The 13,055-nt window shown below is 52.3% G+C and overlaps 2 protein-coding genes across 2 annotated transcripts in view; both read left to right on the top strand.

The window, feature by feature from the left end:
* Nucleotides 1-13,055, top strand: part of LOC135405252 (zinc finger protein 271-like) — a 129,531-nt gene that overhangs the window by 93,118 nt on the left and 23,358 nt on the right. The window lies entirely within an intron of this gene.
* Nucleotides 8,137-8,700, top strand: LOC135404589 (olfactory receptor 14J1-like; the record flags this gene model as incomplete). The annotated part of the gene is made up of 1 exon (XM_064639323.1): nucleotides 8,137-8,700. A coding segment is annotated over one exon (564 nt), but the record flags the coding sequence as incomplete, so codon positions are not given.

Genomic DNA, 13,055 nt, shown 5'->3' with positions numbered 1-13,055 from the left:
TCAGCCCTGCTGGACTGTGCAGAGGAGCTGCTCACCAGCAGAGCTGTCTCTTTGAAACTCTTCTTGCTTGCCAGGAGCTCCCTGTGTGCCAGGAGCAGCACAGCAGCACAGCAGCACAGCAGCACAGCAGCACAGCAGCACAGCAACAGCCCCAGGCATTTCATGACCCTCAGGGGGTTTGTCATTGTTTACATGTGACTCAGTCCCTGAGAGGAAGTTCAAACAACTTCTCAAGAAGTCAAAGTGAGATTGAAACAATAAAGTTTCTTGTAGTGCTAATGAGTCTCACTGAGGGACACAACTGAGAAAGTGTCCCCAGGTTCCAGTTAGAGCAGAAATCTGCAGACAGTGATGACAAGGATGGACAAGCAAGGGAAAGGTGGCTCTGATGCTGAATAAACCTTGACTTGTTTTCTTAATCCAAAGGGCCAAGGCCTGACCCCCCGCCCCTGGGAAGGGACATCCTGTCCCTGCCTCATTCCTCAGGGCTCTTCCTGGGCACTGGGATGTGGGATGTGCAATGCCAAGGGCAGGACCATGGGGTGGCACCTGCCAGGCTGCTGAGCAGGGACAAGGAGGCCATGAGGCCCCAGGGCTGCAAGGGCCACTTGTCTCCTCCTGGCATCAGGGGCACAGACAGCAGCCCTGGCCAAAGGCCTGCAGAAGGTGGCTGTGTCAGGGCCTTTCAGCTTCTCCCCATCCCTGTCTCCTCTCCAGCCCAGGCTGTCCTACGGTGTCCATGCCCTGCCCCTTTCCCTGCAGGCTGTCGTCATCCCCCCGGCTGCCCCACCTGGCTGGCACCTTCCTGCACTGACATCTCTGCGTCCTCCCTGGCTCTTCCTGCACACACAAAGCCTTGGGCTCATCCAGACTCCTCCTGGGTGATGTGTTGCAGCAGAGTGTTTTCCATGGAATGAAATTCCTTTTTCCTTGTGTCCACTCAGGACCTCCCCAGCTGCACTTGGCATTAATTCTTTCTGTGTCATGCTCTTTTCTGCTATGACAAAAGGATCCATCAGCTCTAAACCCTTGCTTCAAGCCCTCTCTCAAGGCTGTCCTGTACTGTCCTCAGTCTCCACACCAGTGAGGCCACAGCTCCTTAGCCCCTGTTTAGTGCTCATGTGCTTGAGACCTTTAAAGCCCATCTTGGGAGATCTCTGGGCACTCACAGATGTTTTTGCAGATGAAAATGTCGTGCTCATAGTCTAAGGAAATCACAGTTACCATGGCAACCACCATACATTCCCATTGCTACGGTGAGTTACCTTGGAAATAGAATACATTCTCATTGCCATGGTCAGTTACCATGGCAACCGTCATACATTCCCATTGCTACGGTCAGTTACCATGGCAACCAGCATACATTCCTTTTGCTACAATCGTTGACCATGGCAACAATCACACATTCCCATTTTCACTGTCAGTTACCATGGCAACAATCATACATTCCCATTGCTAAGCTGAGTTACCATGGCAACCATCATACATTTCCCATCACAATGGTCGGTTACCATGGCAACCATCATACATTCCCATTCTTAGCGTGAGTTACCATGGCAACCATCATACATTTCCATTGCCATGGGCAGTTACCATGGCAACCATCATACAGTCTCATTGCTATGGTCGGTTACCATGGCTACCATCACACATTCTCATTGCCACAGTCAGTTACCGTGCCAACTATCATACGTTCCTGTTGCGACAGTCGGTTACCATGGCAACCATTATACATTCCCATTTCTACAGTCAGTTACAATGGCGATCATCACACATTTCCATTAGTACGGTCGGTTACCATGGCAACTATCACACATTCCCATTGCTACAGTCAGTTACCATGGCAAACAGCACAAATTCTCATTGCTACGGTCAGTTACCATGGCAACCAGCATACATTTCCATTGCCATGGTCAGTTACCATGGCAACAATCATACAATCTCATTGCTATGGTTGTTTACCATGGCAACCAGTATACATTCCCGTTGCTACGGTCAGTTACCATGGCAACCATCAAACACCCCCGTCGCTACAGTCAGTTACCATGGCAACCATCAGACAGTCACGTTGCTACAGTCGGTTACCATGGCAAGCATCACATGGTCAGTTACCCTGGCAGCCATCATATATTCCCATTTCTATGGTCAGGTACCATGGCAACCATCATACATTCCCATTGCTATAGTCAGTTACCATGGCAACCAGCATACATTCCCACTGTTAAAGTTGGTTACCATGGCAACTATCATACATTCTCATTGACATGGTGAGTTACCATGGCAACCATCATACGTTCCCATTGCTAGGCTCAGTTACCATGGCAAACATCATACATTCCCATCACTATGGTTTGTTACCATGGCAACCATCATACATTTCCATTGCTACAGTGAATTACCATGGCAACCAGCATACATTCCTGTTGCTGTGGTCAGTTACCATGGCAAACATCGTACTACCCACTGGTAAAGTTGGTTACTATGGCAAGCATCATACATTCTTGTTGCTATGGTTGGTTACCATGGCAAACATCGTACATTCCTGTTTCTTCGGTCAGTTACTATGGCAACCATCCTATATTCCCATTGCTACAGTCAGTTACCATGGCAACCATCAGACATTCCCATTGCTATGGTTGGTTGCCATGGCAACCATAACACATTTCCATTGCTCTGGTTAGTTACCATGGCAACCATCATACCTTACACTGGTAAAGTCTGTTACCATGGCAACCATCATACATTCTTATTACTATGGTCGGATACCATAGCAACAATCATACATTCCCGTTGCTACAGTCAGTTACCATGGAAAACATCATACATTACTGTTTCTACAGTCAGTTAGCATGGCAGTCATCACACATTTCCATTACTACAGTCGGTTACCATAGCAAGTATCATACATTCCCATTGCCACAGTCAGTTACCATGGTAACCAGCATAAGTTGACATGTCTACGTTCAGTTACCATGGCAACCATCATACATTCCCATTGCTACTGTTGCTTACCATGGCAACCATCATACTTCCCACTGCTACAGTCAGTTACCATGGCAATCAGCATACATTCCCAATGCCAAGGTCAGTTACAATGGCATCCATCAAACACTCCCATCACTACAGTTGGTAACCATGGCAACCATCACACAGTCGTGTTGCTACAGTCGGTTACCATGGCAACCAGCATACATTCCCGTTGCTACGGTCATTTCTGGCAGCCATCGTACAATCCTGTTGCTACAGTCAGTTACCATGGCAACCATTAAACAATCCCATCACTATAGTTGGTTACCATGGCAACCATCACACAGTTGTGTTGTGTCGGTTACCATGGCAACCATCACACATTTCCATTTTGACGGTCAGTTACTATGGCAACCATCATACATTCCCATTGCTATGGTCAGTTACCATGGCAACCAGCATACATTCCCATTGCTATGGACAGTTACCATGGCAACCACCATGCATTCCATTGCTACGGTCAGTTACTATGGCAACCTCTTGGTTCCTCTTGGAGAGAAGCAGATGCAGATGAGCCTCCCTGTTGTCCACCAACCTGGCAGCTGTGCTCTAAACACCTGTGTCTCAAGGGCTGTCTTGAACAAGACCCTGCACAAACCTCTGGGACTCTTTGCATCCTGTCGTGGTGCCTTTCCAGTGAATTCCAGGGTTATCAAAGCCAACTTGAATGGGATCTTTGTCTCACTCCACAAGGTCAACCAAACCAGTCTCTTCTCTCACCCTCACCCACAAAACATCACCCCATTTCTTCATCTCCTAGAGCAGCTCCACAGGTCCAAGAAGCTCCTCCCACTGAGGACACCTCTCTCCTGCTCTTTCTCTCCTGTGTCTCCTTGGCCTTCTCTGCCAACCCATCACAGCCCTGCAACCTGGGAACTGTCTCAGCAGGCCTGGGCTGTTATTGCCTGCAAGTGGAATGCAGAGAGACTTGGGGCTGCAGCTCCTCCTGCCTGTGCCCCACATACAGGGCATTGGGGCCTGTCTGGCTGCAGCCCCTCAGTGGGGCACCGGGGGTAAGAACAGACTTGCAGTGGGGAAAGCTGCTCTGAAAGCCCCGAGAGCTGGGGTGTGCAGAGGCTTTGCTGACAATGGCCTTGGGGGTGGATGTGCTGGGACTCAGGCCCAGGGGGAAAATCCCAGGCCTGATCCCTGAGGAGATCAGCACATGCTGCTGAAATGCTGGGGGAGAGAAGAGCCAGCAGAGGGACGAAACAAGTGTGGACAGCCTGGGCTGATGGGATTTGGACTCGTGCCTGGCCTGGCCTTGGCTGGGCAGAGAAGGGACAGCCTTTGTGTCCCTGCAGGGCTGGGATTCACTCCCTGCCCCAAAGGCCCCCAATGTGTCTGAGAAGCCCTGGGTGGTGCCTGTCCCAGAACTGCTGGGAATGGGGACGGGGTCCCTGCACAGGCCCTGTGCTGTCCAGGGCAGCTGCTGCACTTGTGCTGCAGAGCCCTGGCACCTCCCCTGGCACTACAGGCCCCTCTTTGGCTGTTCAATCCAGGCTCAGCTGCCCTCAATTAGGTTCAGCAGTGAAGAGATGTCCAGGAGACAACTGCCATTGTACTCTGAGGACATGTAGAAAATACCCTGCTAAAGAACAGGAGAGAAATCTCTCTCCCTGTGCCACCTGACTCCATTTGGTCACCTGAACACCTCTAGGGGCTGCCCTGGACAGAAGGAACAGTGACAGGTTGCCCTGTCCTACATGTGCCCTTCTGCCACTGAAGTTGGCCAAAGCAATGTCCCAGCAGCCTCCAAGAAGATCCCACAGCTGCTGCCCTGTCCCTAGGAACTGCTCCATTGGAGCCTGCAGTTCCCAGTAGGAATCTCGGTCACCTCTGGCCCCTCAGGAGGAACCAGGGCTTTGTGTCCCAGCAGGTCACTCCTGGCTTTGGTCTTCATTCATTCCCGGGGGAGCTCGGACAGGTGCCTGTTTTGGGCCCACTGAAGTGGGGCAGGAGGAATCCCAGCCCATGGGGGTTGTGGAGGGAGCTGAGTGTCCTTCTGGCCCCAGGGCTGCAGAGCCACAGTGAGACACCTCTGCTGACTCAGCTGAGTCCCTTCCCTCAGTGCAGGTGAAGGAGATCCCTCCTGGGCACTGGTTGGGTTTCCTGTCTAATGACGGGACATGAAAAAGGGACACTTGGACTTAACTCTGTGTCTGCTTGGAAAAATGACCCTGCTGAAAGAAGTGTCTGTGCCCAGCTGAGATAAGGAACATCATTATTTCCTTCAGCTGTGTGCCAGCAGGTTCCCCTGGAGCCCCCGGGACAGCTGGAGGGAGCCCAGAGGGGCAGAGAAAGGGCTGCCTGGGGCTGTTGCTGTGCTGCTGAGCTGGGCTGGGCTCCTGGCACACAGGGAGCTCCTGGCAAGCAAGAAGAGCTTCAAAGAGACAGCTCTGCTGGTGAGCAGCTCCTCTGCACAGCCCAGCAGGGCTGAGGGCACTGCCTGCAGCACACAGGGCACAGGAGAGAAGGCAGAGAGATGAGAGGCAGCCTGGGCTGGGAGGTGACTGAGCTCTCACTATGCCAGAAACCTTCCCAGGATTTGAATGAAGAATTCTCTGGCTGTAGGAAAGTTTAACTTGCCTTCCTGGAGGCATCTCCTAAAGCTGGCACATCTCACAGCTTCCAGGATCTTTCAGCAGGACTCTCCCAGTTGCTGCAGTGCAGGGGAAGTGGCCATATGGCAGAGCAGGGCAGGAGCTGCAGGCAGCAAGGGCAGAGAGGAGAAGGGAGCAGGAGGTTCCAGGGATCCTGGGGTGGGAGGACAGGGGAGAGCTGCTCAGGGCAGGAACCTTGCCAGCCCTTTGCCACGGTCAGGCTCTGGTTGCAGAGTAGTGCAGGTGAGTTCCTGCAAGTGCCTCTCCCAGCTGCCAAATGCCCCCAGTGGCAGGAGCTGTCAGGATGGCTCTGCTGGATTTGCTGGGGTGCAGCAGGAGAAGCTGCTGCAGAGCAGGACTTGCTGCTGCCCCATCAGAGGCCCAGGGCCAGAAGGTTCCCTGTGCCAGGGCTGGCTGTGGGGTGGGAAGGTGGGGGTGCAGCCAGGGGTGCCCAGGGCTGTGGTGCAGAGCAGGGTCCTGCCCCCAGGGCTCTGTGTGCTGGGGCAGGGACTCTGCTGCCTGCCAGGGTCAGCTCTCAGCCCGGCCAAGGAGCTGCCACGGCCCTGCAGGGAGAAGGGGTGGGTGGAAGGAGTGACCCCTCAGGGCAGGGCAGGGTAAGGCCCTTCAGCTGAAGGGTCAGGGATCTTCCCAGCTTCAGCTCCATCTCCTGCCATTTCAGGGGACCTTCTCAGGAAGCACATCCCCCCAGAACACCTCCCCCTTCCCAGCCACCGCAGGCTGTCTGGGATCTGCTCTGCAGCCCCTGCCCAGGCAGAGCTGCCCCTGGGCACTGGGCTGGGGATGGCTCTGGCAGCACTGGCAGGGAGCTGAGCTGGGCACAGGCAGGGGCTGCTGGCAGGAACAGCTCCTCACCCAGAGACAGGCAGGCAGGGAGAGGCAGCTGCTGCCACAAGGGCTGGGCAGGGGGATGGGGGCCCCTCCCTGCTGTCCCTGTGGCACAGACCCCTTCCCTGAGCAGCTCCTGCCTGGGCTCCTTTCCCAGCCTAAGCAGAGCCTGTGCCCTCAGGCCCACGGGGGCTGGGCTGTGCATTGCCCTGCAGCAGCCAGAGCCCAGGCAAGGACAAGGCCCTGATTTCCAGCTGTCTCTCTGTCTCCCTCCTCCCTTGGCAGCAGCATTGTGGCATTTCACTGCCATCCCCTGCTGCCTGGGCTTTCCTTGTTCTCACCAGTGAGTTTTCTGAGGCAGTGTGGGGTTTGCGGGGGGTGGCAGATTCCTGTCCAGACACAAACCCTTTGGGTGCTGCTGTGGGGATGTGTCTGTGGGACCCCTCCAGGCACCTTCAGGTTATTCAGCTGTTTGCCTGGGTGTCCTGCAGGGCTGCAGGTGCCCTCCAGAAGGGCACAGCTCTGCCATAGGATCTCTGTGCTGCACAGGATCCCCACGGAGAAAACTCCTCAGTGCTAAATCCATGGAAACGCTCTGGGCAGCTGTACTTGGGAGCTGCAATGATCCCTGTGTGTGGCAGTCTGGGAGGATAGAGATGAGATCCTAATCAGGCATCCTGAGGAAAGGCAAGGATTCTGTCAATGTGCTCTTTGAAACAGGATTCCTCTGCTCCTAGAAGTGCCTTGTTACTTTTTTTAAGGGACTTCCTAAGGGTGATCCCCCTTTAGCTCTAAGCTGCCAGCCAGGGACAGCTGTGAACAGGAGAGATGGCCAGCTCTTGTCTCTGCACCAATAGACCACCCCTTTGCCTCTCAGGACTCACAAGATTTCCCTTGGAGCACATCAGAAATGTCAGAGATTTCAACCATCCAAACTCCTCCTGGCAAGAGGAACTGGAACAAAATCAAGTCCCCCAAATCCCCTCCCTCTGTTCTGCCCTTGGGCAAACTGTGACCAGCAGTTTTGGAAACACTTTGATGCATCACAAGTGCATTTAATTGGAGGTCACCCTGTGCTCCAAGTTGCCTCTCACTGCACAGCAAGAAGGATTCCTCGGGAGCCCATTCCAGGGTCCCTGCTCTCAGTGCCCCCTTCAACCAGCAAAACCCAGAGCTCAGGGAGAGGGATGCAGAGAGATCTTCCTGAAAAGAGGTCCTGAATATTGAATTGCTATGAGACATGCAAGATGTTTTGCTAAATGAGTCTAGCATAATTCAGTTCTGCCTTTTTTCTCCTCAACAGAAAACCATACCCTGGGGCATCAAATGTCCAACAGCAGCTCCATGCCCCAGTTCCTCCTCCTGGCATTCGCAGACAGGCGGGAGCTGCAGCTCCTGCACTTCTGGCTCTTCCTGGCCATCTCCCTGGCTGCCCTCCTGGCCAACGGCCTCATCCTCAGCGCCGTAGCCTGTGACCACCACCTGCACACCCCCATGGGCTTCTTCCTGCTCAACCTCTCCCTCACAGACCTGGGCTGCATCTGCACCACTGTCCCCAAAGCCATGCACAATTCCCTCCAGAACACCACAACCATCTCCTACACAGGATGTGCTGCACAGGTATTTTTCTTTGTGCTACGACCGCTACGTTGCCATCTGCAAACCCCTGCACTACGGGACCCTCCTGGGCAGCAGAGCTTGTGCCCACATGGCAGCAGCTGCCTGGGCCACTGGCTTTCTCAATGCTCTGCTGCACACAGCCAATACATTTTCCCTGCCCCTGTGCCAGGGCAATGCCCTGGGCCAGTTCTTCTGTGAAATCCCACACATCCTCAAGCTCTCCTGCTCACACTCAGGCTACCACAGGGAAATTGGGCTCACTGTGATTACTGCCTGTTTATCACTTGGCTGTTTTGTTTTCATTGTGTTCTCCTATGTGCAGATCTTCAGGGCTGTGCTGAGGATCCCCTCTCAGCAGGGACAGCACAAAGCCTTTTCCACGTGCCTCCCTCACCTGGCTGTGGTCTCCCTGTTTGTCAGCACTGCCACATTTGCCTACCTCAAGCCTCTCTCCATCTCATCTCCATCCCTAGATCTGATTGTGTCAGTTCTATACTCGGTGGTGCCTCCAGCACTGAACCCCCTCATCTACAGCCTCAGGAACCAGGAGCTCAGGGAAGCCATAGGGAAAACAATGACTGGATGTTTTTTTAAGAAGCAATAACCTGCCTCTTTTCTCCTGCAGAACACTCATTGTGTAACACATTTTGAGTACAGCCTGCCTTCTAAAGCTTTTCGTAGTGTTTGGGGTGGGGGGGCTTTCCTGTTTTTTTCCTCTGTTCATGTCATTAACACTGAAATTTTATTCTTCATCCCATATATAATTCACTCTCTACCTCATCTTTTTTCACCCACAAAATGTAGAAATCAGGAATCATGCTTTGTGTGCATTTAAACAAAATAAAAGTTTGTGCAGCAAGGTATTTGTCAAACATCCTCCCTGTTTTAGTTTGTACATGAGGAATCACAATCTCTGAGTGTAAGCAAGGACACAAATGCCTTTTTCCAGATTCTTCCTCCAAGACCTCCCCTGAAGCTGGAGGACATTTCCATGTTTGCAGATGTGGAAGGGAAAAGAGTCCCAGCACTGCCAGGGAGCACCTGAACTGGGTCTGTTCAGAGCTGCTCTCTTTGCACTCCCACCCTCTCCTTTCCTGTCCGTGCCCAAGGCCTGAGTGCTCTGGCAGCTCAGTCACTGTCCTGCTGTGGGTCAGGCCTGTGAGCACAGGCAGGGACAGGCCCTGGGCACTGCTGGGACAGGGCTGGGCTCCACAACAGCAGTTCCAGCAGCAAAGGGGTTCCCCTCCAGGCACTTCCTGAAGGCTGAGGTCTTTTCCCAACTCTGGTATCGAGAAGAAGTCCCTGGATTCCTTCTGTTCCATGAGGTTCCCCAGTGTCACAATGGCCTCTTGATTCCATGAAATTCCACTGTGGCCCAGGGTTTCTATGTTTCCAAGAGGCCCTGCAGTGCCACAATGGCCTGATTCCATGGGTTTCTGCAGTGTCACAATGGCCCCTTTATTTCAGGAGGTTGCCCACTGTCCCTGGGTTCCTTTGGCTCCATGGGGCCCTGGAGCATCCCAGTGGCCTCTTGATTCCATGGGTTTCCCCAGTGTCACAATGGCCTCATAATTCCATGAGGTTCTGCAGTTTCACAGTGGCTCCTTGATTCCATGAGGTTGCACCGTGTTATCACAAAGCTGAGCCCATCCTGATGAAAGTTCTGAGGAGGTTAGGAGGAACTGGGACAAAAGGGAAGGAAAATTGGGGAAGGAAAGAGGGGCTTGATCAACAGAGAGGAAGGATTTTGATGAGGTAAAACCAGGTTCAGGGAATTCTGAGGGTGCTGAAACACTGACTGTGCAAACACTCCTGTTAGGCCTTTACTCTCTTTGTAACCTGAAGCCCCAACACTACCTAAAAGTGCTGCCCCTCCCATGGAAAGGAATCCACTGCTCTAATTCCAACCCAGAAAAAGCCCAATCCCAGAACTCCAGACTCTTATTTGTACTCCAGTGCCCACCCCATTACCAAACCTGTATTACCAGTATGAAAAGCCAAGCTTTAATCCTGACCCAGCCCAACAAGCTCTTCCCCTAATCATGAACTGCCAGCAGAACAACAAACCTCCCAAAGTTCTGCCTAATCCCGACTCTGAGCTCTAAACCCCAAGCCCTGACCATTCAGCACCCCCACAGCCCTTGGGAGCAGGGCAAGGACCTGGAGGGCCCAGAGCAGGCCCAGGGGGTTGGCAGAGAAATGGGAGGTGACCTGGATCTGCTCAGATCTGGAGTGACCCCCAGGAGAAGGGCCTGGGCTCTGGGAGGGATGTCCTGTGGCACAGGGGCTCAGGATCCAAGTTAATAAGGCCAAGTGCAGATGGCAACAGCCAGAGCTGGTGCAGAGACATCAGGGAGGGTCTAGAAATGCTGCTGGGAGGGGGTGGGAAAGCAGGAGGGGTGTGTGCAGCCTGCAAGGCCAGAGCAGCAGCAGGGCCAGGGCAGGACAGCCTGCAGGAGAGATGGCCAAGGGCTCTGGCAGGGCTGCAAGGCCCAAAGGCACCCAGGCCTTTGTCCCCTTGCCTCTGGCAGCTGCCTCTGCCACTCAGGCCACCACAAGCAACTTTCCTGGCAGGTTCTGCACTTGGTTTCTGCCTCGCCCCTCCCTCAGGAGCCTGGCAGGGGTTGCCCAGTTTTGGCCTTTGTTGTTCCTCCCCCTCCCATCCCAGTGCCCCCAAACAGCCCTGAGCCAGCCGGGAGGGACAGGATCTGCTGGGCCAGGGCCTGGGGCTCAGGCCTTGGCCTTTGTGCTCCACAAAACCAAGGCAGGCTTTGCTCAGCATTGCAGGGGCCTGCCCAGAGCCTTTGTCTGCCTGCACTCCTGGCCTCCAAGGAGCTGCTCCAAGGAGTCCCTGGGGAGGCTTTGGCAGGGCCTGCCCTCAGTGGGGCCCAGCAATGCTTCAAGGCACTTGGACTTTGGCTTCTGACTTCTTCAGCAGCTGCTTCAATCTTCTCTCAGTACCTCAGGATCATGGGCTGGGCTGCAAACACACCGTGGGGTTCATTAGAATCCAGAAATCCCTCAGGATCTCTTTGTCTTCTTTTAATTGTCTTCAAGGCAATTTCAAAACAAGTCTTCGAAGTTTGTACTTTTTTTTTTTTAATTCAAGGATGGGTATTTTTAAGTTCAGAGAAGAGGTGATTGAAGTGTTCTCCAAGTGATCTTGATGCTGAGTGTCTCCTCAGGAGATCCACACTGACCCTGGATGATCAACATTTCTCCTCATCCCCCAACCTCACCAGTTCTGACATGGCCCATCAGGACTGACAGCTGATGCAACTCCTAACACACTGTGGGACCCATGAAAACACTGAAAACCAAATTATTTTTCTTTCTTTAATTGTCTTCAAGTCTTCAAGACATAAACAACTAATTAGAGTTGTTTTGTAGTTTAGCTAAGGCGGAAGATTTTAAAGTGGAAGTCACCAAAAATATATTTTTTGATGAAAGGGAATGATTTACACAGAGCCTTGGGATGTAAGAGGGTCAGGACGCAAAGGATTTTGACACAAATATAAGGGGGCAAAAGAGATTACTGGCATTTAATTATTGACCAGTTGAGCAGCTCTCAAGTGGTTCAATAGCATTTGCTACAATTTTAACACTGACTGAATTATAGATTCCCAATAACAACATTCCCACCACAGTCAATTCACACCCACACCCAGGCAGAGATGTGTGGACACATCAAGAGCTGGGTGTGGAAAGGTCCCTCTCCAAAAGTGTCCTTGTGGTCAGAAAAAGACTCCCCCAAATCCCTTTGTGTTTCCCAACAGACAAGGGTCACAGCTGGAGGAGTGTTTGTTGAGGGGGATCAGAATTGTCCTGGGCACCAGGGAGGGTCTTTGGAGTGTTGCAAACTGGAGGGTTCCCGAGCTGGGAGAGGCTGCCAGAGGTGTCCCACTGAGAGGGAGGTGCTGGGGAGCTGCCAGGGCTTCCCTCAGCCCCGCTTATTGTGGGCTCCCAAGGGGACTGGCTTTAGTTATCTGCTGAATTTCCATCCTGGTGTCAGGAATGACTGGAGTTTCCAAACTATTTGGGAATTGTATCCAAACTCTTCTCTTTGGGTTAGGATTCAGGTAGGGCACAGACACCGGCGGCAGCCGCTGTGGCTCATGGAACCGAGTGGCCATTGGGACACTGCAGGGCCTCCTGGAGTCCAGGGGCTGGTGGGACACGGGGGAGCCTCTTGGAGCCAAGGGAACCCAGGGATGTTTTGGAACATCCTGGAATCAAGGAGCCTTTGTGACACTGCAGGCCCCCATGGGACTAAAGGAACCCTGACAGTATTTGGTACCTCGTGGAATCAAGGGACCGTTTCTGGCAGGATGCTCTGATAATACCTAAACAATGGTCAGAGAATGCAAACAATACACACTCTCTGTGATGAGTTACTGCTGGTGTCAAGACGCTGTTTTTAATGCTGAATTATGCTAAACCCAAAATGTTTCATGAAATTTCAAACACAGATCCTGCTTTCTGAAGCAGGATTTGACAGACAAGCTGCTCCCTGGCCTGCAAATATGTCTGGCAGTCAAACTCTTTATAACTATAAAAGCCTCGTCCAACTTTCATGTGGCAGATTGTTCCCCAGACTTCCTTGAAGTGTGTGGAGTTTCTGCCATGAAGCAGGGACAGCTCTTCATGGTCACTGCCCAGGGGTTGGCTGGAAGAAAAAAGAATTACCCCCTGTCGTTGTGGGGTGAGTTACCTCAATCTCTGCTTCAGGATTGTTTCTTTTTGCTGGCTTTGATCCAATTGCTTTAATAGAGTTACTTTGATAGACTCCACTGTCCTATCTTACACTATACTACTAGGGGTTTTTGGCTTTTATAATTTGAAGTAAATAATTCTCTTTAAGGTCTTTCATCTGTTCACTTTTCTGATCAATTTTTTGTTCATTTGTCATAATAAATCATTGTTTTTATAGAAATATTTCTGATTTGCCATCACTAAAAC

This window comes from Pseudopipra pipra, chromosome W (genome assembly GCF_036250125.1).
Source record: "Pseudopipra pipra isolate bDixPip1 chromosome W, bDixPip1.hap1, whole genome shotgun sequence".
Classification (NCBI taxonomy): Eukaryota; Metazoa; Chordata; class Aves; order Passeriformes; family Pipridae; genus Pseudopipra; species Pseudopipra pipra.
This window is presented reverse-complemented; position numbering and strand designations above follow the sequence as displayed.